At 38.6% G+C, this 26,564-nt stretch overlaps 1 protein-coding gene across 1 annotated transcript; it reads left to right on the top strand.

The window, feature by feature from the left end:
- The first annotated feature begins 5,268 nt into the window (after positions 1-5,268).
- On the top strand, positions 5,269-26,469 carry LOC119771962 (germ cell-specific gene 1-like protein). The gene is made up of 5 exons (XM_038268186.1): positions 5,269-6,018; positions 13,365-13,412; positions 18,086-18,238; positions 19,848-19,959; positions 20,237-26,469. The coding sequence occupies exons 1-5, from the start codon at positions 5,715-5,717 to the stop codon at positions 20,541-20,543; spliced, it is 924 nt and encodes a 307-aa protein (XP_038124114.1). The 5' UTR covers positions 5,269-5,714; the 3' UTR covers positions 20,544-26,469.
- The last annotated feature ends 95 nt before the right edge of the window (positions 26,470-26,564 follow it).

Raw genomic sequence — 26,564 nt, 5'->3', positions numbered from 1 at the left:
ACCAAGCAGTTATCTTAAAAATGTTATATCAGTTTAGAAAAACAGCATTAATGTACACCTAATATTTATTCAAATCATTACAGTATATAGCTAAAGAGATAAATTATAAGGGGTTGTGTGGAATTTTAAACCATAACAACTCAAAACATTATACCTGGATATTATTCCAACAACATTAATCCATAAATTAATTATGGTAGATGTTTATCAAAACACTTAAAAGATTTTCCACAGCAGCCTAAAGCAGTTGTCCACTTTTTGGCCCAGCCAAGTCTTCATTAGGTCCCACTGCATGCATGTTGGTCCAATTGAGCCGTCGAAGAAGAAGTTTGCAGGATTTTTTGTTGTCAGTTTGTTCCTGTACTCAGTGATGATGCTGTTCATTCAGTTGTGTTGGAGCAAAGACCGATCTGACAGCTGCAGGAAACTGGTTCTTGAGGAGTGGAGTAGGCCACGCCTTAAATTAAGGCGATAATAGAGAGATCCTCTTAGTTAGACTTGGAACTGAAAATTATCAATATGCCAGTTGCCAAACAGCTTTTAAAAGTATGTGAAAAACTTTTGAGTTTGCTCTACTATTAGTGCTGGGTAATTAATTGCATTTACAATATACAGTAATCACATTTTAGAGAAATGCAATTTGCAGAAGCACTTCATTTTAGTCACATTACATTTAACAAGAGTTCTAAGATACAAAATTTCACTGCAGCCCTTTAGGTGGCGGTAAGACACTTAAAGTAGTTTTTCCGCCACACAGAAGGGAAGAGAGTGGCCACTTGCACGCAGATTCAGGCATTATAGAAGTAAGAGCTTTTTCATGCAAAGGTTACAGAAAAGTACTGCAATATTCGATCTGGAGAAGCAATCTTTCAGGGTCACGGAATAAAAGCTGAAGCCCTGGAGTAAAAAAATCTACATTTTTGTGCTTATTGCAAAATCACAATAAAGTTACAGTATTGGTTGAAAATAACCCCAGGTTGGATTTTGGGAAAAATTGTTCAGCTCAACTTTCTATGTAAAGCAAACCACTTATTTATGATCCTTTCCTATCCATTCTTCCAATTGAAGAAATACTTGTGGGATTAAATGTTCATTCACCTACAAAGAACTAAATAGTTAGCTTTTCAAAACTTATTATGTAATTAAGAGCTAAAAGTTTATTTTTGCTGTTATTTGCCAGATTTACAGAGAACATGAATGCAGCAGACCTGCCTAATCTGCTTCTACAAAGTCATAACAGGAAAATCCCAAATCATTCTTTAATCTTTAAATATCACTGCAAATTTTTACATAATCATTTCATTTCATTGTGGAAAGCTTTTTAAAATTGCATCCTTTTTCCAAAAGGTATAATATTTTGTTCAGTCCTTCCATCTGCCAGGTATCATGCGACAGATGATGCTCTGTAAAAAGTAATGAAGGACTTACTCATTCTGTGTTTATATTCTTCATGACATGATTGTGGAGTTTCTGAATAATCTCTCTTTTTCAGGAGAACTGCTCAAATAAAATTGGCAAGTGTAGAACCACATCAGAGTATAAACTCTCATTTTGCATTTGGTTTTTTGGGGTTTTTTTTGTTTGTTTTTGAAGCCTGTGATTGGGGTTCCATTTTAATTTAGGAGATTTTAATCACTGAGTAGTTTGAGCTAAAATAGGGTTACAGGGTTAAAATAGGGTAATATGGTGTACATATGATATACAAATGTATGCAACCTTATGGATAATATAGTTTTACAACCTAGTTGTAGAATTACCAATGGAACAGGGTGTTCAGTCTTTTGGGTTGGTGTTTTAAGATTCTTATGGTCTAGGGGTTGTAATTTGTTTTTGCCAGAATGGATGACAAAAGGGGATCACATGCACATTCTAACAAAAATCAAACAATAAACCACAAAGCAATTACAATTCATAAGGATCTCATGTAAACAATTAATTATTTAATGTTACTTTTGAAATATGAGGCTTGTGCATTGATATATTAAATATTTATTTAGATTTTAATAATAAAGTCTTACAGCAACACAAATACTTTGAAAATGTTACACTGAATCAACAAAAACAAAAAAATAGTAAAGATATATTGTTGCGGTCTACACAATCACAGTGAACACTACTTACCACATTTGGGAAGTTTACTTTAAAAAGTAACTAGTTATAGTCACTACTTGCTTATACAAAAAAGTTACTAAATAACACCAACTTTCCCCCAAGCCGCAAAAACAGTTTAAATCTGGGAAGAAGTAGCATATTGTGACATCAGGAACAGCTCACTGACGTGTGTTCACCCGGGTCAAACGAGTCAGCAAGTGAACCGATTACAATCCCCTCGGCTTTGATCTGCATGCTGTGGTGATATTCTGCTTTGTTTACATTCGATAAACATGTCGCAGCGCTGATAAGAGGGATTCAGAGAGATAAAAGAGCGAAACAATAAAGCACAGTGACTACTCCCTGGCTTCCTTCCATGTTGCTCTCCATTGTTTACTTTCCTGATTTCTGACGCACTGGTGGCATAATCCACACCAACTTAGATTGATAATGTCACCAGGGAATGCAGCTTGCAGTCGGGGTTAGATCTAGCTTTTTATGCCATTAGGAAGGGAGCCAAATGCTGATTGTTAGCGTGTCAATCCATGTTTAAAAAACCCGGGTTATCCGGCTATTTTCAATTCAGTTCAATTCAGTTTATTTATAATTCACAACACATGTCATCTCAAGGCACTGTACAGTTCAACGGATTATCCAGTCAAATTGATTAAAATTTTCTACTTAAGGAAAACCAGTTGATTGCACCAACTCACACAGCATACTTGTTGCAACAGTGGGGAGGAAAAACATCCTTTTAACAGGAAGAAAACCTCCAGCAGAACCAGGATCAGTGTGAGCGGCAATCTGCCGAGGCCGACTGGGGTTCAAGGAGACAGAAGCAAAGATACAAAAGGCAACTGTAAAAGGCGGCCCCAAAGCCAGGCCGACGAGCTCCGAGCCAGCTCCCATGTCAGAGGATGAAGAGAGCACATCCAGTTAGTCACAGTCAGAGAAACAGGACTACACTGAAAAACAGGCCGATCTCAAAAATCTATAAACAAAGGTGTCGATGGCAGAAGCACAGCTGATATTTCTCTCCAGGATGAAGTCACAGCCAAACAGGAAGAGATGATGCGAAGCTACTATGAGAAAAAGCAGAGAGAGCAGAACGTTAGAGATTGAACTAACAGATTCTGCAGATTGGGAGAATAGAGATAGAATGAAGCAGAATGATGAAAAAGGGGTCCAGTGAGAAGGAGGTTTTAGAATACCTTTATATGCAGTAACTAAGTTAGTAACTTAGCCACTGCTCAATTAAAGAACTAACTACTAATCAAAGTGTCTACGCAGTTACTTTTTGTGATCTACATTTCAAATAATTTGAATAACTGTTCTGTTATTAAAACTGTAAATACATCAGATCCAATTTTAAAATATATATAGTAAATTTGATATTAGGAAACGAATTAGATCATCACCATTTTTGGTGTGTGGTTGGTTGTACATCTGAGCTCAAATACATTTACAGTATGTAGATGTTTTTATGATTTTTGTTTATAAATAAAGAAAAAGCAAGTTAAATGTTTTAGAATCTGAAGCTTCAACTGGACATAAAACCAGTGTGAATCTGAAAAATTATGCTTTTCAGGAATTGTAACAAAACAAAATACACTTTGCAACAGAATCAAAAAGATTTAAAACTCTTCCAGAAACAAAAGTCATTGACACAGAAAATAAAGACTAGTACGTGGGTAGCCAGTGTTGAGATGATAGGGGTACTGTAGCAAATACAGGACCAGAGGGTTGTCGGTTCAAGTCCAGCCAGGTTCGACTAGACGCTTGGGTAAGACACTTCACCTGCATTAGTGGTCAGAGGGACTGGTGACGCTAGAGCATGGCAGCCTCACTTCAACGATTGAATTTATTCTGACTTGATATAAAATAAAATAAATGTTGGTTGGAATACGCAGCACTAGAGCTCAAATTCTTATTAAATAAGATATAATTTTTTTCCGTTAATACACAACATGAGTAAATCACAGGAACATTTATCATTTGTCTTTAGATAGTGATTTTCTTTAGGAACGCTGTCTTTGAATCAGTGGCTCTGCACCATCGTCCCACCTCTTAGTCTGTTTTCATGGCAGCCTGAACAACAGCAAACATTGCAGCAGGTCTATCTATTTTAAACTTCCTCAACCAACACCCCTCATGTTGCTCCCTGTTGTTGGTTTCTGCAGCAAAACTTTCTTCTCACTGCACAGAAAGGGGCCTATAGAAAGTCGCTTTGACTGATTGAGTTTTAGTGACATAATGCAGTTACCAAGATGCTCTAATAATTAGTTAATAATTGGCCTAGTTTTTCTATGACTGACTAACAACATTAGTTATTCCCTGCACTACTAGTGTATCCAAGCATTCTATTAGAAAGTTCAATGTACTGAAATACATTGGCAGAAAAGCAGTAGGGGCATCTAAACCTTAAGAGAAATGCAAAGGAAAATCTAGTCAAGAGTTTGGGGGAGATTCCCAAAGGTTCAACGCTCCTAGAGCTTCCACAAACGTTTGACCTTGGACAGTCCTAATGTTAGGACCTTCTTACCTGAGCTAGGACTGTTGTTTAGTTGCACTTGACAATTTGAATTTGATAGGGTTTTTTTTTATTTATTTGCTTGACGCCAAACATTTATTGACTGGATTTGTTCAGAGGTTGGATACAGGTGTTCCTGCTGTAAGTCATTTTGTAAAGATTACCTTACTTATAAGCAGGCATTTATGTAAAATATGAATTGATACCATCCAAGCTGCGTGTAAATTTCAGAAGGCACATGTTGCATTGTTTTGCTGCTTCACTTTATAAAGTATCTCAGTATGTGGGACCCCCTCGACTTGGGACCCCCTCGAAAACGAGATGGATCATCTCAAGGGGCTATCCCTTGAGATGATCACATGTTGCATTGTTTTGCTGCTTCACTTTATAAAGTATCTCAGTATGTGGGACCCCCTCGACTTGGGACCCCCTCGAAAACGAGATGGATCATCTCAAGGGGCTATCCCTTAATAAAAGAATTGAATTGAATGTACATTTTCTTTATTTCTGCATGACCATCAGTTGGCCATTGGAAGGGATTTATCCCCTGTAAACACTCACACACAGACACACATATTATGGATGGATTTTTATATGAGACTGCGCACATTATGTCACTGGTCAAAGTTAAACCAGCCCTTGATCTTTTGCCTCTGGCTGCAATCACTCTGAAAATGCTGGGGATATGTAAGCAGCAAGAGCCTTATTTTGATTATAATCTCAGCCTGGACTATGCTCACAGGAAGGTTGGACCATAATTTGCCATTTGTAATGGATAACATTTTATGATGAGATTTTCTGATGGGGAGGAGCAATGGGTTTAATTTGATATACAGCATGAAATGGGGGTGGGGGGGAGGGGGTTTGAGTGAAGCAAAGACAAAAAAAATGGGTCTTTTGTGGTGTGGTGAAGAAATGCAGAACAGACGAAGAGCTGGTGGATGGAGGCTCTCAATTCTCACCCAAGGAGCCTCAAACGCAACGAGATTATGAAGATTTGACATATCTGCTGGGAAGCAAAAAACAGTGGCTACATATTCCAAGCCAGGATTAGTCGCCTTTCCATTTCAGCTCCTTTGCCCTGGCCTCAAACATGAGGCTAGAGCGCGGGCGGCGAGCTTCCCTGGCAATTACCCTCAACTTTGTGGCTTTGGCTTTTGCCGTGTCAGCTGTCACCACCAGCTACTGGTGTGAGGGGACCAGGAAGGTGCCCAAACCCTTCTGCTCAGGACCGCCTATGAAAATGAAACAGTCGTACTGCATCCGCTTCAACAGTTCAAACCTCAACGACAGCCGGCAGGTGCAATATATCTTTGAGACAGGAGAGGAAAAGTTTATTCTGAGGAAGTTCCATACTGGAATATTTTTCTCCTGTGAGCAGGCTGCTGATATGAACGGTAAGAATCCCAGACTTTCAGTCACTGACAGATTGATGATGGAGGACTCAGCAAAATAATCCATAACATATGTCCGTGTTTCCCAGCCCTGATCCCTGGGAACCACAGCTCTGTGGATTTCCAGTGCTTTACTGTAGTGAATAGATTTTGTTGGGTTATTGACCAATTTCCTGTGAATAAAACCACAGCATCGTGCATTAATGGGAAAACTATTTTCATAAACTATAAATGGACAAAGAATTGTTAAATCTCACTTGAGATTAATTGTTTACCGCTTCCTGAAACCTCTTTATTTAAACTTTATTTCCATTTACTTTAGCTCTGATACCAATTTGGTCAAGTAAAACACAAATTCAGTTGTGATTTTTTTAAGCAAACAATAATTCATTGATACTATCTATGGATGTTTTAAAACCAAATTTCTTACAGCAGAAGTGTTTTAAAGTGATGGTTCCCAAAGCAGGCATAAAATGCCCTCTGGAGGGTATAAACTCATCCATCATTGAAGCAGTGGAGAGCATTATTGTATCTAGAAGGGTGAAATGATCAATAACAATTATTCCTAGGTTTATCACCATCCATTCTTATTTATAAATCACTTAAAAAAACAAAGACAGATAGCAAAGTTCTTTACAAAGTCTAAATGGATTTAAAATAACACCAACACAAAAAATTTATAAATTAATAAATACAAAAATATAAAAGAAAAATTGGACCAACCTAAAACCATCCACCTCAATGAGTTTTACTGACCTGAAAAGAAAAGAAAAAAATGCTTTCAAAAGAAACGTAAAAAGTCCACAGATGAGGCAGTATAAATGAATGACCCAATGCAATTACCTGTTTTTGTCCATCATATGTTAGTTCCGGCGCATAGATTTTCCCCTTAAGCAAATGCATTGCAAGCAACTGTTTACCTCCATCAATATTGAAAAATAAATGGCCTTATTTAATCAACTATTTATGTCGGCAACATGCTAGACTAGTGGGAGGGATTGCTGCAATGTAAATGACATGGTGCAATCAGCTGTTAAGGTCTTCCTGATGGTAGTTCAGCGGGAAGAATTGCTGCATAATATTGTTTACACCTACCACATGGGGTACGTGTTAACATGGTAGTCAAGTGGTAGGGATTGCTGCATGCCAAACTACTCAGTGCATTGAACTGCTTATATCTCTTTAGGGGCAGAGAATAGTGCCATCTAGATAACTTAATTCTATACATTGTTAATCTTCATCACATTACAGTTAAGTGGTGTTATGAAATTAACCTTTACACATGTTACCAATTTATAACACTTTTATAATTGAAGTAAATCAATTGTCCGTTTACTGCATTGTGTCATTGCATGGTGTAAGCAGTTTGATGCAGTGAGGAATTCTCTGATCTTTATAGTGGAGAAACCAAACAACCTCTCACACAGACCCATGGCCCAACAAAGACAAGCTACCTCCTATGGACAAGACTTGGCGGTACATCTGCACCTTATGATTAAAGGACCTTCTTTTGAGGACTGGCATGTTTACATTTTGGACAAAGAAGACAGGTGGTTTGAAAGGGGTGTGAAGGAAGCCATTTATGTTAAGAGAGAAAAAACAACCTTAAACAGAGGGGTTGGACTCAGGTTTCAGCTCTCAAAACCCTACAACACAGAAATAGAGTAGAGTTCTTCCCACTATCATCCCAAACCCCACCCCCAGGCAGTGGACTAAAACATTTAGCCTGGGCAGCCAGGCCAACAATGACCCTAATGACCTCCTTTTTAGCAGCACAGACCAGTATCAGCTATTGCAGGTTATCAAATAGCCCAAACAACTCTCCATTCCAAGGTGCCAGACCCATTCTTTTTTTGTTCAATTTGCATGTTTTCTAAAACAAGTTTTTTTGTGCAACTCTATAAAGCTTCGAACTCAATGCTAATTCAGACCTTTTGAATTGAAAAAGATTCCTGGATGGGTGCCTTTCTTTCTTCTATGAAATCAGAGGGGATGTTTGATGGTTTGGGAACCCTACATTTTTATAGTTTTCTGTGTGCTTGATGGAGAGAATGTTTACATGCTTAGCTTTTTAAAAAGCCAGCACTTTATCTACTGTATTCCATATCTCACATGTCATTGATTCTGCAATGAAAAATGATAGCATGCATGCAGCAAAGGGGGCAATCTAATAGAGGAAGAAATGAAAGGACAGATCAGAATCAAAGGATTAGTGCTCAAAAACAACAGCAGGTAGTCCAATAAAATCATGCAGCCTTTAGTTCTCGATCTAAAGCCAAATCTCTTCAAGCAGAACATAAAGTCAAAAACGATCACTGTCTTATTTTTCTTCCAGGAAATAATTTCAGAGTCAGCCTGAAATCAATGCAATGAGTATTTCAAGTTAACAAATAATGTACTGAATTATTATAAAAGGTTATATGGAAGTATATTTGTGAAAGAACAAAGTGAGAGGAAGTTTAACAAGTATGCTAATGCTACTTGATTCTGGTTTTGTTCTATTTCTATTTTTGGAGCTTAACAACAGTAAAACTGATGTCACTACATGCAGTATCAGCCACAATTTTATAGTTTCAGAAAATCAAAATTTTAGTTGAATTTTAAGGTATCAGCTGCATCTCTGAGATCATGCCACATCATCTCAAACTGATTTATAGCTGCATCTTACTAGGATTCCCCAAAGCTGAATTGTCTTTTTGACTTTTGAGATGGAGTTGCTTTTTTCCTCTCGCATCAGGGTCATCAGTGCAAGAAGAATGAACCTGAGCGAAAGACCGGCAACCTTTGGCCAAACATTTACCTATAGGTTAGGAGTTTCTTAACAGGGCAGAAGATGCATTTCTATGAATGGTAATAACCTGTCCAGGTCTGAAGAAGCAACTACCTTTTCTGACCAAATGTCGTGCGTTAACATTTTTGTGATGTTAGTTTTATGCCAGTCAGTTTAAAAACAAATTCCTTTCACCTCCATAATGTGATATTATCCCCACAGATGCGTCTTGTCAATGTGCAACAGGTTTTGGCCCCCAAGCTGCAGAAAGGGTTGCATTTATGCCCATTTTTGTTCCACGATTGAATCATGAGCATTATCTCTAATTTAAACTATTACCAAGTAATGGGTCCTACTGCAAAATAGACCACAGACCCTTTTTAATTTGATTGTAATTTTCTTTTAGGGTAAAATATGCAAAGGTTAAATATAGTGTCCTTTAAATCAGGCTTGTCCAAAGCTGTCTCTGAGGGCCACTGTCCAGTGTTCCCAGGTGAGAAATGTAGGATTATCCTACCAGAGACGTAAAATTACCATATCTTGAGGGAGATTACCGTACAATTGCCATAACCAAAATAAGTTTATCGATATAGTGTCATCACTATGGTGTTGAGTAGTGTCTAACAGGCACTCATAGCTTTGTGGCATTAGTACTAAATGGATTCATCAATAGCCCCCCTGTTGCGTTAGGGTAATGTGCGTCCAATAAAAAATCCTTCTACAATGTTTGTTAGTATGAAACCTTCAAATATATATACTGATGTAAATATATATATGTGGACATGAGACATTAGGGGTATCTTATCTTTAACAGGTTGAAAGAATTAAATGTGAATAAAGCAGCCATACTGCATGAGTAGAATGCAGAGGTGTCTAAATTAGAATCAGAATCAGAAATAGTTTAATAATCCCAGAGGGAAATTACTTTAAATTAATAATGTTTATTACTCAAGTAGAAGTATAAATTAGTGTTGCACCGATACCAGTATTGGACGGGACCCCGATCCAGCACTAAAATGGTGATATAGGTGAGTACCAGCAAATAGGGCAACGATACCATTTTAGAGCCAAAATTTTATTCAACTATTGTCACCCATTCCAGGTAGGCAATAAAAAGTTGTACTGGATTTACTATTTATTAGTCTTTTTCCTGCGTCACAAAGGTAGGCAATAGCATGACAAAGCCATGATGGAAATTATTTTACATCCAAGTAGTATGCAGTTCTTCATATATACACACACACACATCAATTTCAAACAGATGTTATCGGTATGGTATTGGCCAATTCTGCACAGCCAGGTATCGGTTATTGGTATTGGGGCCAAAAACTGGCATCGGTGCAACAGTAGTATAAACCCTAATGTTTAAAAACACTAAGCTAGAGTGTCAACTTAAGCCTTTTACTCAAGTAAAAGTATAAAATTACAATTTTAAGGCTAATTAAAGTATAAAAGTAAAAGTCATGCAGAAAAAAATGTTAGGGACAGAAGCTTCACTGCACTACCCTATAAAAGGATTATTTTTTACCATTCTGGATAATTTCCTTAGACTTAATTATCCTAGTTTTATAGCTAATGGTAACAGTGTCAAATTAACTTTGCATCATCTTGAAAAACTTTGGTAAACAACAAAAGAGAACAAAAGAGTCCAACCACAAAGAAATTAATTGTCTGGATGAAAAACAAACATTTTGATGATCTTTATCTTTTTTAAATACCAACATAACAACAATGAGCTTAAATGAAACAAAAATATTGAGGATATTTTTTAAATGTGAGGAGTACAAAGTAGAGATAACTGTAAAAAAAATGTTAGGAATAGAAGTAAAAAGTTGTCTAAAAATAATTAGTCCAGTAAAGTATAACATTTTTACTTAAGTAAGGAAATGAAGTATTGGTACCGTGTTACTTGACACCTCTGGTAGATTCTTCCCTTGTCCATGTGTGTTTTTTATATATTTTTTGCTTCAGCTAACACCTCTGTGTTGCAGAAAGCTTTGCTCTTTGAACCAGCAACAGGTCACAGCCATACAAATAGACTCTCCCCTCTTTTTTATAAGTCTTTGGGCGGAGCTGCTTACTTTGGTCCTGCCCTGCCACCTTCTTAAACTTTCCTCCTTCTCCCCGTTCTGTTTGTCCAAGAAAGCTGATGGCAACCAATTACCACACATTCATTATCATACATGTGGCCTTTTTTGGGTTTATTGAACGTACATCGTACGGAGGGCAAAATTGTCGTACAAATATGATAAATATCGTACGTCTGACAGGACTGCAGCTGTCTTGCGGCTTTTATAGGTTTTCCTGTTTTAGCACAGCTGATTTTCACTGATGGCTGATTAAGAGGCTTTTGCTGAACTTTAAAGATATTGTGGAGGTTTTTCCCGATTTTTTTAAAAGACCCACATTCTCCACTTTAAAAAAGAAAAACATGCATGCACGAGCGTGCATGAGCCCATTTCTCCTAGTGCACGCTCTGTTTAAAAATTGCTGTTATCATAGCTCATTCAAGCTTATTGAGTCAGAACGTCCGCTCTAACCCCTAAATCCCTCAATCACTATATAGAGCAATTGCTATATAGTGGACTTTACTGAACTTAGTCAACTTACCGTTCCAACAGATGATCACTTCCCCGTTGGTCCACTGCGCCGTACCTGCACGATCTTTGTTATTAGTTGCCGTCGGGTAGCAACAGCTTATTGCGACAGTGGTATGGGACAGCCAAATCCCATAATGCTTTGCACGGAGAGCTCTCCGCGCAAAGCATTCTGGCATATATCTGCCTCTTCTGACGCCTTTCTTTTCTTCTCATACACTTTGTCGACACTTTTCCTTTTATGACCCTCAGCCATTTTTAGAAAACTGAGGTGAGAAAAGTGAAGTTCAATGACTGTCTGAAACCGTAGCTCCATATATATATATATATATATATATATATATATATATATATATATATATATATATATATATATATATATACACACTTGAAATTGCACATGCGCCTAAAAAGATAGCTAACAGGACGAGCACGTAGAACGGTCTTATGTAAACATAACAAGCTGAGAAACATTCAAAACGTGAACGAAAACACTCCTCAAGAATTGACTTTAGACATACCTGTTTAAAGATACATAATCATATTATTTGGCTCAACAGAAAAGACCACAATCCAGTTGATTATTTATGATAAAATAAGGTATTAATAAGGTATAATTTGGACATATAATTCAAACTTCCATACTGATAGTGATTTGATTTTCCTTTTTGAGCCTTAAAGGAATAGTACACCCAAAACAGGATTAGCCTTCATTTTCTACTCACCCCCATGCTGAACAACACTCTGGAGTACTTTTTTGATATCTCAAATGCATCTGGAGATCTGGGAGGCTTCTTGCTGTCTGCTGACATTCAAATAATGGAGGTCTATGGCGCCCGAGGCAGAAAGGTCCATAAAAGTCCACAAAAAACGTGTCAATATTCCTCCATACTGCTCGTCCAATGTATTCCAAGTGTCCTGAGTGGGAAGCGTCCATAATTAACTCGAAACGAAGTCATTTAGAATGTTTTTAGAGCATAAACAGTAGTGTATAGGATTTCCTGAAAGCGCGTTCACGAGTCTACGGAAACCGCGGCAGACCAAACCAGATGAAAGTGCGCATTCAGCTCAGCAAAGAACTCATGCTCTTCCTCAACACTGAAGTCCTCGGACATTTTTCTTTCGTTGTTTCTTTCTTTGCACAGGTAAACAGCACATTTCTTCTTCTACGCTTGCATTATTGGCAGAGCAGACGCTGAATGCGCACTTTCATCTGGTTTGGTCTGCCGGCTTCCGTAGCGTCGTGAACGCGCTTTCAGGAAATCCTATACACTACTGTTTATGCTCTAAAAACATTCTAAATGACTTCGTTTCGAGTAAATTCTGGATGCTACCCACTCAGGACACTTGGATTACATTGGACGAGCAGTATGGAGGAATATTGAAACGTTTTTTTGTGGACTTTTATGGACCTTTCTGTCTCGGGCGCCATAGACCTCCATTATTTGAATGTCAGCAGACAGCAAGAAGCCTCCCAGATCTCCAGATGCATTTGAGATATCAAAAAAGTACTCCAGAGTGTTGTTCAGCATGGGGGTGAGTAGAAAATGAAGGCTAATCATGTTTTGGGTGTACTATTCCTTTAATAGAACTCCCAACTATGACAGAAGACATTTAAAAGTCTAAATAATGTTTCTCAGTAAAGCATCAGGTCAAATTATAGATTCATAGTCTTTTTTTAGCTACGTATATCCCGTATATCCTTGCAGGCTTTCTAAGGTCTAATCTTATTAGACCATAGAAAGCCTGTCATTTTAAGAAAATATGTAAACAATTTCCTTTATTTATGCATGTTTTGTTTTTAGGAATACCTTTAGCAAGAATTTTACTTATCCTAAAAAGTAAATTATTTATTAGCAAATTAAAGATTCTTTTCTGATGATTACAGCAAATTATCTGCAAATCATCTGCCTGAAATAATCTGTTAAGTTTGAACAGTATATTTTATTTATTTATTTATTAAGTTTATTTTTATTTTACAGGATTTGACTGTCGAAGCTTTGCTGAGATTGCACCTGAACATCATAGAGGTTGGTCAATTCATGATAATGTGAATGGTAATTTTTGTTTTTCTTTTAAATTACTGATCAGTTGTTCGTGTTTCCTTGGACAGGAAAACTCACCCACATTGCCCTCTTATGGTCAGAGGGCCATTTTTGCCTAAATATAGTAACACCTCACTTCTGACATCTTCCGGCAGTGACATCAAAGTGCAGTAAGCCGAAGGCAATTCTGTCGCTTTACAAGCAAAATCAATGGAAACTACTAGACACATCTGCAATCAACAACAATTATTTAAGTTTTTGAGAGAATTGAAATTCATGATGGCTATAGTTAAACTGACAATGACGACGTACCGTACATGGCAGTTGGATGTTGCTATCTTGTAAAAGTGAAAAAAATGTTTAGTTATTTCACCTCTCCAAGTCATCATCCTCGATGGACGGGTTCATTGTTGGATTGCCAACGAGAAGAAGGAGGATTTGCCAACAAACTTCTGGCCAGTGACAAAAAATAATTAATCTGTTACTCTCTGCTTCGCATAGTGCACTTGTCATCGCCATCATGGATAATAGCGCATTATGACAAACTCCAGATACAGCACTGGGACTTGATCAACAGCCGATACCGCACCGTGACGTCACAAACCGATAGGTGGCAGTAGTGTTCTTTGACAAACATGGATGTGTCCAATAAAGCACATTCAAATGAAATTACCCTTTTTTAAAAACACTTAAAGCTACAGTGTGTAATTTTCAGCGACATCTAGCGGTCAGACTGCAGACCGCAGCAACATGAACATCTCCCCCCCACCGCTTCTCCCCCCCAACAGTACGGCGAGCATTACGGGACAAAATGTCTTCCACGACGTCCGCATCACCTACCTTCTCAAGTGATGAGGCTTGTTTACATAGATAATTTTAATACTGCCATCTATTGTTCAGTACCGTCTCAGTTCATCTCTCTCAACTTGCCGTAGTTACTTTCGAGCGTAATGGGAGATCTCGCAATCGCTAGATTTGTTGGCTCTGCGCTGCCGTAACGCAAAGATGTCTGCCTCCATGGCTGCAAGACCCGCTCCTATGTAATTATAAATAACAAATTCTAAGGCAACGCAAATATTAAGGTTAAGAGGCTGAGCTCGTAGATGATGATAAATAACATAGTTATGTATAATATATTACATTTCTGACTGTATATCCCTGTAATTATTACACCCTGTAGCTTTAATTATTGAAAAAGTATGTAATAATTTCATACTTAAAGTACTTTCAGAAGTTTGTATTCTTAATTTGACCACACTTTTCCTTTAAAAGTATGTTTTATTATGTCATTTTCCATAATTAATATTCCATAGAAGAAACTCCAAACTTACACTTCTTTAACTTTTTCTCTCTATACTTAGTCCAACATAAAAAAAAAAAATTCTGTTGGTTGTTTAAAATGGAAGAAGAATGCAGAAGAAAAAAAGATTGAGCCTTGAATTATGAGGTGGAATGAAAAAAAAGAGAAACGTACATACTTAAGCTAAAGGGTCAGCAACACACATTGACCTTTAGCCTAATCCTCATAGAAAGGTTTTAATGACGTGTGCTGGACATCAACTCATCATTCTTCCACATATAATTTTCAGGAAACTAAAGCTTATATTTTCCATTAGCCGTAAGCCATCCTCTTCAAGATTAACTAAATGAATAACGTGTGTGTTATGAATCTGTAATTTTTTTACTTCTTAAACTTTACTAAAGTAAATTAACCTGCAATGATCATTTGTAATTTACTGAGCTATATTTTTTTATTTCTTCAAGGTTTGCAGATTCAAAAAGTAGATAGAAATCAAGGGCGTAGGTTTGATTTGAACTTCGGTAGGGACACTATCAGTCGGGTGTCATTGGTGCTATGCAATATGCATGCCCTTTTTTATGCACGGTGTGAGGATCCGTACTGATAAGAGGAATTCATTGTTAAAAGAGAAAAGCATCATTTTGGTACATTAATAAAAATTGTATAATCACTACACTCATTAGATGCTGTTTATTAATGTTTGAAGTATCACAGGCTCTGATCAATGTGGAATTAGGACTGTTTTCCACTTTGAAAATGGTTTCATTTGAACGACTAAGAGAGAAGGTAAATACAGTATTTTCTTCTGAAGATATAGAATTGTGCAGAGTTAAACCCCACTCTTATATTTTTACCTACTATTCTCTCTCTGTATCAAGCAAAATAATACATTCATTAAAATATTAACTTCACCATAAAAGTGGAACATCTGGGCTGTAGTTACTCTGTATAGCCCATTTCAGGTATTTTATCTGGGACTGAAAAAATGAATCATATTAATTGATTATTTCAATAATTGTCAACTAATTTAGTGAGTGATTCATCATTAACTGGAGAAAAGACTCTAAAACATAATAAAAATGTAAAATATGCCTTTCTCCGACAGAGCAACCCACTTAGATCAGTAATTATACCAAAATTTTAAAAATAAAACATATATATAATATATAAGATTAAAATAAAATGTTTTTGTCTGTCAATATTCTTCATCCAGAACTCCTCATGTGGAAATATTTTAGTATCACCTGGTTTATTTAGACATCACCTGAAGCACTGAAGGGCAGCTGCTTCACCTACAAGCTGGCCTGCATTATTATTACTGGATATCTGTGTTTCCTATAATCATATAATGTATAAGTGCATTTTTAATAGTAAAGGATTAAATGTAACACAATCTTTTATCACCATCCTATATTGCTTACTGTCTGACTGTTTAAATAGCTCCTTATGTCTATTTTCTTTTTTAGTGGCATCATCTACAAACACAACACTGAGAATGAGCCTAAGTGTATTCAAATATAAAATCACTTTTAACAATTATAAAAGACATTATAACACTATCTTATCTGTAATTTAATAATATCCCAAATAAATAGCCAGATTCAAGCATTTTTACCAGACATTAATGTTTGTACTAATTTACTTATAGACTGTGTGGGAATCTATGTAAGATAAAATCAATGTTAATATTCTTCCTCTGTTTGTTCTTGTCTTTATCCTATTTCTAGAAGTATAAATAGTCAATTCAATTATTATTATTTTGTGGAACCCTAATTATGCTTTTTAAAGAAAAAATAGCAGATGTTTAGGCACCATTTCTTGTTGTTATAGGCTACTCTATAGAAGAAAAACACCTGCTAATAATTATACCTGAAAGAGTCATCAAAAAAATGAAAACAGTAATAGCAACTAAATATCGGTAAAAAGGAAACCCTCACATTTTCTTTTTTAGGTGGCTGTGGCTAAGAATCAGAAATGTTGATGCTTACAGCCTTTATTTGCCCATTTTTCCAGCAGTCTTCAGAACTCCTGGCTGACTCAGAATATTTCGTTTTATAAAAGAAAAAAAAGGTTTTTGTTTTTTAGTGCACATGATATTTCTTTTTTTTTTTTTTTAACTGGGACTAGTTTTGCAGCCTAATATTAATGGGCTCTATGCACAGCTCCACTACTTCCTGAATTTAAAGCAGCTCCTTTGTTTCCTGTCTTTCATGATTGGATGCACTGATTAATCCAGGTGTGTATGACCTAAGTAACTGGCCAGACACACCTGGATTAATCATTTCGTCCAGTAATGAAAGACAGGAAACAAAGGAGCTGCTTTAAATTCAGGAAGTAGTGGAGCTGTGCATAGAGCCCATTGCAGTAACCGCGGCATTTTAGTGTGAATAAATGTTCAATTTTGTGCTCCAAGCACGGACGGACTAGAAAACAGCCTATCAAGGAGAGAGAAGGCGGGACCTAAGGCAGAACAACCAATGAGAGTGGAGTTAAACAGCGCAGCACAGTTCCATGCGCTGCTACATGAAAGGGACAGGAGAGACCAGGCAGAGGAGCTGCGAGAGGAAAAGAAGCCACTGCTGCAACAACTACTGCTGTAAATTATAAACATGTTGCTCACATCCAATTATTGGTAGGGACAATTAGGTCGGTTCAAAACTTTGGTAGGGACATGTCCATATGGTCCCTATGCAAACCTACGCCCATGATAGAAATGCTAAAACTGTCTCAAGGAGTCTCTCATTAATTTTTCCCAGATTTTAACAATTCAATTCAGTTTTCAATTCAGTTTATTTCTATGGCGCCAAATTCACAACACATGTCATCTCAAGGCACTTTACAGTTCAACCAGATCATCCGGTCAAATCGATTCAAAGTTTTCTATCTAAGGAAAACCAGTTGATTGCATCGACTGATTGACTAGAAGGCAGTCGCTCACAGTCGCTCACGCATGCCTGTAGCGACAGTGGAGAGGAAAAACTCCCTTTTAACAGGAAGAAAACCTCCAGCACAACCAAGCTCAGAGTGAGCGGCCATCTGCTGAGGCCCACTGGGGTTCAAGGAGACAGAAGCAGAGATACAAAAAGCAGCTGTAAAAGGCGGCCGCGTCCAGGAAACACACAGCCAGGCAGACGAGCTCCAAGGCAGCTCCCATGTTAGAGGATGAAGAGAGCACATCCAGCCAGTCACGGTCAGAGAAACAGGACTACACTGGAAAACAGGCCAATCTCCAGCATCTATAAACAACGGTGTTGATGGCAGCGTTGAACAGAACATGCCTGTTGGACAATTGGGATTTTCCATTAGTGTCAAGCTAAAATAAGGGCTGCAACAGGTGATATTTTTTCTGTGTTCCCAGGTGTGCTGTGGCTGTGTGTCGTTGCAGAGAGTCTGTACCTCGGTCTGCTCTTCATAGGCGGAGTTCTCCTGATTATGGAGCAGGGTTCCTGCTTCAGCGTCATGAACAAGTTAAAACTCAGTGCCTTCGCCGCCATGTGCACTGCTCTTTCAGGTAAAAGCAAAACAATCTAATAAGTGACAGATCTATGAAGGTGGTGGGGATGGGGGGAGTTTCTTCCAAAAGGAAACTTTGGCATCAACAGGCAGCTTATTAATGTCTTTGTTCTTTTATATCCTGATTTCTGTGCGAATTGGACATTTTAGAGGTTCGCTTATGTCAATGCAACGGGATTTACCGTAATGTTATTAAAGAAGCAGTGCAGCAGCTCAGTGTGGTTGAATATGATGAGACTGACAGTCAAGCATCAGAAAAGCTAACTGATCTGTGGCCACTCGCTGCCTAGGAGGATTTACTGGTTTGTAGAGTAATCGGATTGGAACCGGGGCAGCGGGTTTGGACTGTGCCAAGATCCGCCCAAATGACCTCCCTCCCGCCCCCTCTGACCCCCATCCCTGCCCCCACTCCCACACACAGTGCCGTACTCCTGAATCCCATGCTATCCAATCCCCCCTGTTGTTCTGTGTTAATCCCAGAAAAAGCAGCAGCAGAGACTGAGTGAGAGTCGGAATGATGTAGAGTTCCCTCACCCCTCCGTTGTTATAATTCACATGGTTCCTCCTAAATCTGGAAAACTCTGAGAATTTCCCAGATTTAGGTACTTTCCAGCTGTGGATGATGATTAAAAAACTGTTAAAACTGTGGAAACATGCGTGTGTTTAAAGAGTAGACGAGTTCATCTGTCAACCTGTCTTTAAACCCACACAGCTGTTTGTCCCTCCTTCCGTCTCTCCATCCATCCATCCATCCATCCATCCATCCATCCATCCATCCATCCATCCATCCATCCATCCATCCATCCATGTACATTATAAGCTCTTATTTCTGTCCTCTGACCTTGCTCCTTCCTTCCTTCCTTCCTTCCTTCCTTCCTTCCTTCCTTCCTTCCTTCCTTCCTTCCTTCCTTCCTTCCTTCCTTCCTTCCTTCCTTCCTTCCTTCCTTCCTTCCTTCCTTCCTTCCTTCCTTATTTCATTGGTTTGTTCCTTCTTACCTTTGTTCCTATATTTGTTCCTTCCTGTTTTCCTTCCTTTGAACTCCATACTCGCTGAAATATGCTATAACAAAAATACAAATCTGGACATTTGAATTTTACTTCTGGTCAAGAAGAAAAAAATTAATAATAGTTGAATCAGTCTGCAGCATCTGGATTTTTTTACATGAACATATCTTGCTTTAGTTGAAGCACTGTTTTAAGCCTTACAGTAAAAAAAAAAAAAAACATAAACCATATAGTTTTTACAGGTTGGACAAAATCCAGGATCTACTCCCATAACCTCAGGGGGATTTTAGTTATGAGAAATTGTGCTTTTTTTCTTCAATAATAATTACATTTCACAGCTAAATTATTACTACAAATGCACAGCACATCCCAGATTTTTATTTCCTCATACACTACAATGAATGCTCTACTTTGTGCTGTTCAGATAAAAATAAAAATAAATACATTGTGGTTTGTGGGTGTAATAATCGCAAAATGTGAAAATTTAGAGGGAAAAATATGCAAATGAGTTTGTTCTGGGCTATATAACCTTTACCACATAATTCTCCTTCCTGGAATTTGATGAATCTGTGAGTATGGGCCCATATGCTCTTTTTTTTCAGGCCTTTGTGGGATGTTAGCCCACATGATGTTCACCACCATATTCCATCTTGCTGTCGCTATCGGACCTGAAGACTGGAGGCCCAAGACTTGGGACTACAGCTGGTCTTATGCGTAAGCAAATCCTAAATCTTTCAAAGAAAACATTTTGGTTACTTAATGCAACCAGAATATATCATTTTATAAAGACAGAAACAGTAACACCGGAGTGTTAGTTTTGTTATTACAATTGAAATAAAACAGAACTTTACTTTAGAAGCTGAACCTGATAAGGACTAAAATTTTTATTCCAAAACAATATATTAAATTATAAATAATTTATTTTAACTCTAAATAATTATTCATGCTGGTCTAACTCCTAATGTGTAGTCCTTTGTCTTTCTTCTTCCAGCTTAGCCTGGTGCTCTTTTGGCACCTGCATGGGCTCTGCAGTGACAACCCTGAACAGGTACACAAAGACCATCATAGAGTTTAAATACAAGAGGCACAGCATTGAGAAGAACCTGATGATCAAGCAGAAGATGGTGGAGCTGGGTCTGCCTGAGCAGATGTGGGACATGTACTTGACTGCTGTTCCGGGTGAGGCGGAGGTACCACCAGAACCCTTGGTAAATGGCCACAAGCCTTCGACGGGAACGCCGTATGTGTTTGAAGAAATGGATCAACCACCAGAACAACAAGTGGAGGCATACTGTTAAAAACACTGCATGAAAAAGAAAGAGGATATTGACTCTTTTTGTTCTCTGCTTCAAAGCTCATTTGTATCTGCAAGATTACAACTAAGACAGCACCCTTCTGCATGAACTTGAGTGGAATTTGCAGGTTTTTGTCCAAGATGCATTAAAACTGTAATTTGCTGCAGATGCACTGGGATGAACAGCGGTTCTAAGATTTATGAACTAAACAATCTGTGGTGTGTCAAGGTTGCATCGCTGAAATGGAGCAGGACACAAATAAGCAAAACTGTCTCTACAGCATTTCCTGAATGCTGATGGAGTTAAATGGCTGGAAACAGGCAAAGATGGATACACTGACCTCAAACTATTTTATTTTTCTTATTTTTCTTTTTCTTCTTTTTCTTTTTTCGGGGGGGGGGGGTCGCCTCTGTTGGAAAATGGGAATTAAAAAAATGCTAATTATGTGAGTGGCAGCTATCTTTGAAACATTCGTTGAAAAGCCTGGAAAAGTAAAGAATATTTTTTTTATATTTTACCATTAAATCTGGGACTATGGAAAAAGCTTCAGATCTAATTTCCATCCTCTGTTTTATAAAAAACTAAAACTTATTCATGATTTATAAATGGAGTCAAACAGGGACCTTTTTTACAACTGTTTGCGACTCACTCATTTTGAACTCAAGTGATAAGGTTGCATCAATGTTTTTTTAAACTGGTCAGATTGCAAGGTCCAAACAAAGCACAATGCAAACTGGGGGTTTCACTCCAGCTTTAACTCCAATGCTCATTAGACAATTCTAAACCTCATATTCTGAAACAAATCTGAATTATTTTAGTTCACATTCCAAAAGCATTAAAATGACCCCAAACTTCAACACTCAAAGCCAATTATTGGAGGCTACAGAAAAGCGTGTTTTAAAAAAAGGAAGAAAAAAGAAAAACAAAAAAGTAAAACTTCAATGAAAACTGGAAATTTAAATCAAAGGTTTTAAAAAGTATGGTCATTTTAATTGTAATCCTTAAGAGTCTAGCATTATCTCCTTACATATGATTTCCTAGAAGTTGATTTATGTTAGTTTTCCTGTTATGAATTTATTTGTTGTTGTTGTTTTTTCGCTTGTTTTAGGACTGAAGGATCCGAAAGATCAAAAAGAGGCCAAGCAACAGATGTAACAGACAGAGAGCATCACTATTTAAACCAAACTCAGGGTTTCTTATAAAAATAACATTTGTTTGAACCTTATGTGGTCTGACTGTGAGATCCTTTCACACATTTGTGTCTCTTTATGTCAGGACATAAAGAGACACAAGGACTTGACTTCATCTTCTACTGATGGCTCTCAATAAATAAAAAGAATTTCTGTTGAATGCTTGTGTTGGAAAAAAAGATTGCAAACAGAGCATAAGCAAATGTGGTCATAAGTTTACATTCACAAGGATAACCTTTTATTATGCCATATTTAAAAAATGTCAGGTGTGTGAGCAGCAAATAAGGGAACATTTTTACAACATCAGTGGATCACATCCCTGCACCTTCAGATGCGGATGGGTGGGTCTCTGACTGTTGTTTCGGGCCATAGGCCAAGCACGGGTATGAAGTACTAGGCCTTCTTAAGCCATTTTCCTACTGAAAACTCTGTTTTTTTAAATCCAGTCGTTGACCCACTAACAATCTGCTCTGGCTCTGTTCCCATTTGACCGAAAAGCCGAGTCTGACCCCCTGCTAGAAAGCTGCATGGCCACTGTCCCCCACCACTGCGTGTCTGATCATGGCATAACGCTGGGAAAGCATTGTTGATGTCAACAATGTGACAGAAATCAGAGAAGTAACTAATAGACAGCAACATGGACAGCGTCCAGAGCATAGTCATTCTATAGTATTCTTTAGTATTTGGCTCTTTTATCGGTCTGAATCCCTCTTACTAGTGCAGCGCTATGTTTATCAAATGTAAACAGAGTTCTTGCGGCTTGTTAGATCAGAGGCGACTGGCGTAGTGTGTTGACATCCGTAAATTAAGTTCAATGGTGTCACGTAACTTAGTAGGTCAACCCGGGACTAAAGTTCACACAGCACACGAGTCAGAGCTGAGTGTCTTTTTTTTGGCCAGTGTGAAAGGGGTATTAGTGTCACTGACGTGGTAGATATCGTTATAGATCAAACCTTGCTGGGGGACTTCAAGAAACATCAGTGACAGAAACAACAGTGAAACCTGAAAAGTGTCATCAGAAAGAGAAACAGACACTCAACTCTGAACATGACACGCTAGACCAAAGGTCAATTATCTTTGTTGTCGTATATTCTGACCTTCAGTCGCATGTCTTGGGTGATGAGAGGAGTTGAGCTATCCAGAGATGAGCACCTGTTGAAGTGTTGGATATGCTTGAAGAACACAGAAAGACTTGGCAGGCCAAAGGAGTAGTGAGATCCTGCTGGGAATACCTGGTTTAGTCCTGTTTCAGGGACAAATGTAACTCCCACCTCTGAGCTTCTCCCAGATTATGTGTATGTCTGGGAACATGGAGTCACCATGTCTGGATTACGTTCTATAGCTGTGGCTATTGTCTGTGGTACCTGTTTAGCAGCAACCCCTTAATCCAGTGGAGGACACTGATAATTTTGGATGCAATCAAGCTGAATATTCAGTCCTATACAGCCTGGTTTGCTTGTGGGGCTCCTGAGGAAACGAGGAGGTAACATGAGACCAAGTCTGCCGCGGCCTAGATGGTTGCCTAAGCAAAAACTCTGGCCTGGGAGGTGTTTGGAGAGACAATCAAGAAAGACTATTAGTCAGACTCAAAAGAATTATGGTAACCTTTTCAGTGCCTCTGGAGGGGAAGCAGTGCTTTGCTAATGCTTTTTATCATTAGGAGTGGGGAGCTGCTGACCTTGACTGAGGACATTTTTGGACTGTGCAAGGAACACATTGAGGGTCTCCTCAAACTGGCTGTAATGCCTGCCCTGGTGGACGCGGAGGATGGGTGGTCAGAGCCACACTTATTTATCAAAAACAAAAAACTCCATTGAGCCAAGGATTCAGGGTTGGATTCCCTAATTACCTTTGGTCTCTAGATGTTGTTGAGCTGTTGAGGTTGACATTCCTCTACAACATTGTATGGCAGTCAGGGACAGTGCCCCTGAACTGGCAGACTGAGTTGGTGGTCCCTGTCTACAAGAAGGGAGATCGAAAGGTGTGTTTCGACTACAGGGGATAACACTTTTCAGCCTCATCAGGAAAACCTATGTCAGGGTGCTGGAGCGGAGAGCCTATGAGGCTAACTGTTGAATATTAATGCTTGGCTCCAGTAAGAGCAGTGTGCTTTTACTGGCCATGAAACCCTGGAGTGGCTCTACACCCTCAAGGTTGATTGGATTTAACCTAAACGGTCCACGTTTGCTCTGTGGGCTAGGTACCATCCAGTAGCTGAAAGCGGGGCAAGAGTCTGTTCGGTTGCCTGTATTAAGTTTTACCTGTCCGTGGTGCATGCTTACTCCTGCAGGGCTTCCCTCTTTCACTGGTCCTGTTCATAAATTTTAAGGATCATTGGCTTTCTCCTGCCAAGATCTATGGACCAGTTCGCAGCCGAGTGCGAAGTGGCCAGCAGGAAGATGAGCTCCTCCAAGTCCGAGTCCATGTGTCTTAATTGGAAAAAGGTGACTCGCCCTCTTCATGTTGGAGAAAAGTTCCTGCCTCAGCTGGAGGAGTTCGAGTCTCTTAGGGTCCTGTTCACAAGTGAGAGGAAAATGGAGCAGGAGATCAAAAACAGATCGGTGAAGTTGCTACAGCAATGCAGACGCTCCAATTGTCTGTTATGGTGAAAAGAGAGCAGAGCCAAAAAGGCTAAATTCTCATGAGTTAAAGAGAAGGATCCTGGATACTAGTGGCTAAAATGAATATCCCCCGCAGGTTGACTATTAAAAGCTTTGCCGTCCGGTAGAGGATCTGAGTGGAGGTGCTTCTCCTCCACATTGAGAGAAGTCAATTGAGGTGGTTCAGACCTCTTCTTCGGATGCCCCATGGACGCATCCCTCAGGAGGTGTTCCAGACATATCCGACCAGGAGGAGGCCCAGGGGGATGGTTGGACTATAGCCAACTAAGGAACCGAACTAACTGACTGAAGCTCTGCACAGATTTTTAGTTTTCAGAGGGTAGTGTAAGTGGTGCTCATGTCCCTCTCAGTAAGTCTCTCTCAGGTGGACTTTCTCACTTAAAAATAGATTCAAACTACTTTTTACCCACTTATCACAGCAAATATACCTGCCATTGTTACAGGCAAAGAAAGGATAGAGTAGCTCCGCCTAACGTGCTTCAGACCCACTTTTTTTTACCGCACAGCTAGAGCAGCGAAGATGCTTCAGTTCTGCGTCAGAACTAAACTTTTACAAGCATCAAAAATGAAGCAGCATGTGCACTTTGCTGCTCTTGCTGTTTTAGGTGTGAATATAGCATAACAGTGCCTAACTTCCAGCCCATTGTTCATGTGTCAGGGTACGTACACAGGGGGAGGGACAAGCAGACGACCATGATTGACGTGTCAGAAACCAATAGTGTACAACGGACCGTGTTTTGTGATTGGCAGGGGTTACTCATTGATTTCACACCAGAGCGGGGACCATTTATTTTATGCTCACTTCCAGACCTTCTATTTCCCTGCTTGCTAAGCAGCTGTGGGGAGATCTTCAAGCCACATATTAAAAAATGCATCAGAAAAGATCTCCTACAGCACCTTTCTGTCTTTAAAAAATATAAAATGTATACCTTTCACTCCTAACATAGTGAAAGGTATACCTACCACTTCAAACGCATAGACATACACATACAGATATACATCTACTCTCATGGGTTTTTCTATTCGACAAAGTATTATTCCATCCAACAAGTCTCAGAGCAGTCTTGTTTATCACAGCAGTTTGATGCAGACAAACTACTAACTTCATTCAATCATGATTACCAAGGAGAGTTAGATAAACAATATGAGTGCTCCCAATTCTTGTTTTTAAATGTAACTACAGTTGTATGTGGTGAAATCAGTCCAACATGAGGAACAACCAGCTTTAATAAATAATTGAAAGCCCCAAGTTATTATAAAATTAATATTCAAATTAGGTGACTGTTTATATATATGAACGTTCCTTGAATGCAACTGTCCTGCAGCTTAGGCATGCGTCCTGCTCCAACACACCTGAAACAAAATGCCAAATTACCTCCTTGACATGTGGGTAGGCTTACCAGAGGCCTAGACATTATCCAATCATTTGTTTCAGGTGTGTTGAAGAAGGGATGCATTGAAAAGCTGCAGGACAGTGGGACTGAGGACCAACATTGCCTACCCCTGGTTTACCTGATGTCAATGGGCTTGCTTTCTCAATAAATAAAACCCCAATTCAGAAATGTGTATGTATGTAACTACACTATGAAGATATATAGTAAAGCGCGGCTTTTAGATTCATTCAATGTGAGCTCTTCAAAAAGCTCAAAAACGGCAGAGAAAATCCTATTCACATCTGTTTACAGCATCCGGTCTCTGATCGTTTAGTTTCTCAGTTCATCTCTTTCTGATGGACCAGCTGTTGCAGTGGTACATTTAATCCCACTCGACTGCAACAATATAAGCCACAGTATGATCTTATTGTTTTATTCTAGGCTAAGGATGAGAACAAAATGATGACACAATTGAAGTTGCTTATCAACTCGTGTACAATACAGCTCATGATGTTTGGAAAGCTTGAAAAGAGTAAAGTATAGATGTCTTTTGTAATTAAAAAATAAAATACCTGCTTAAAATTCAATTAAGATTTTTTTATATTATTGATACACTGAAATTGATGAAACATTAAGGATCATAATGTGTAAAAACACAAAAGAAACATCTTTGTTTCTTCATGTCTGGGGGATATCCAACCATGCATCCATCTCTCTGTCTGTCTTTGTCTTTCATGAAGGTATTTTTTCCAGCTTTTATTGTCATTAAATTGTTACAAGTACAGAGCAACGAAATTCATCCTCTGCATTTAACCCATCCCCTTGGGAACAGTGGGCTGC

Source organism: Cyprinodon tularosa, unplaced genomic scaffold (assembly GCF_016077235.1).
Source record: "Cyprinodon tularosa strain WSP-4 unplaced genomic scaffold, ASM1607723v1 ctg697, whole genome shotgun sequence".
Taxonomy (NCBI): Eukaryota; Metazoa; Chordata; class Actinopteri; order Cyprinodontiformes; family Cyprinodontidae; genus Cyprinodon; species Cyprinodon tularosa.
Note: the sequence above shows the minus strand (reverse complement) of the source record. Positions and strands in the feature narration are given on the sequence as shown.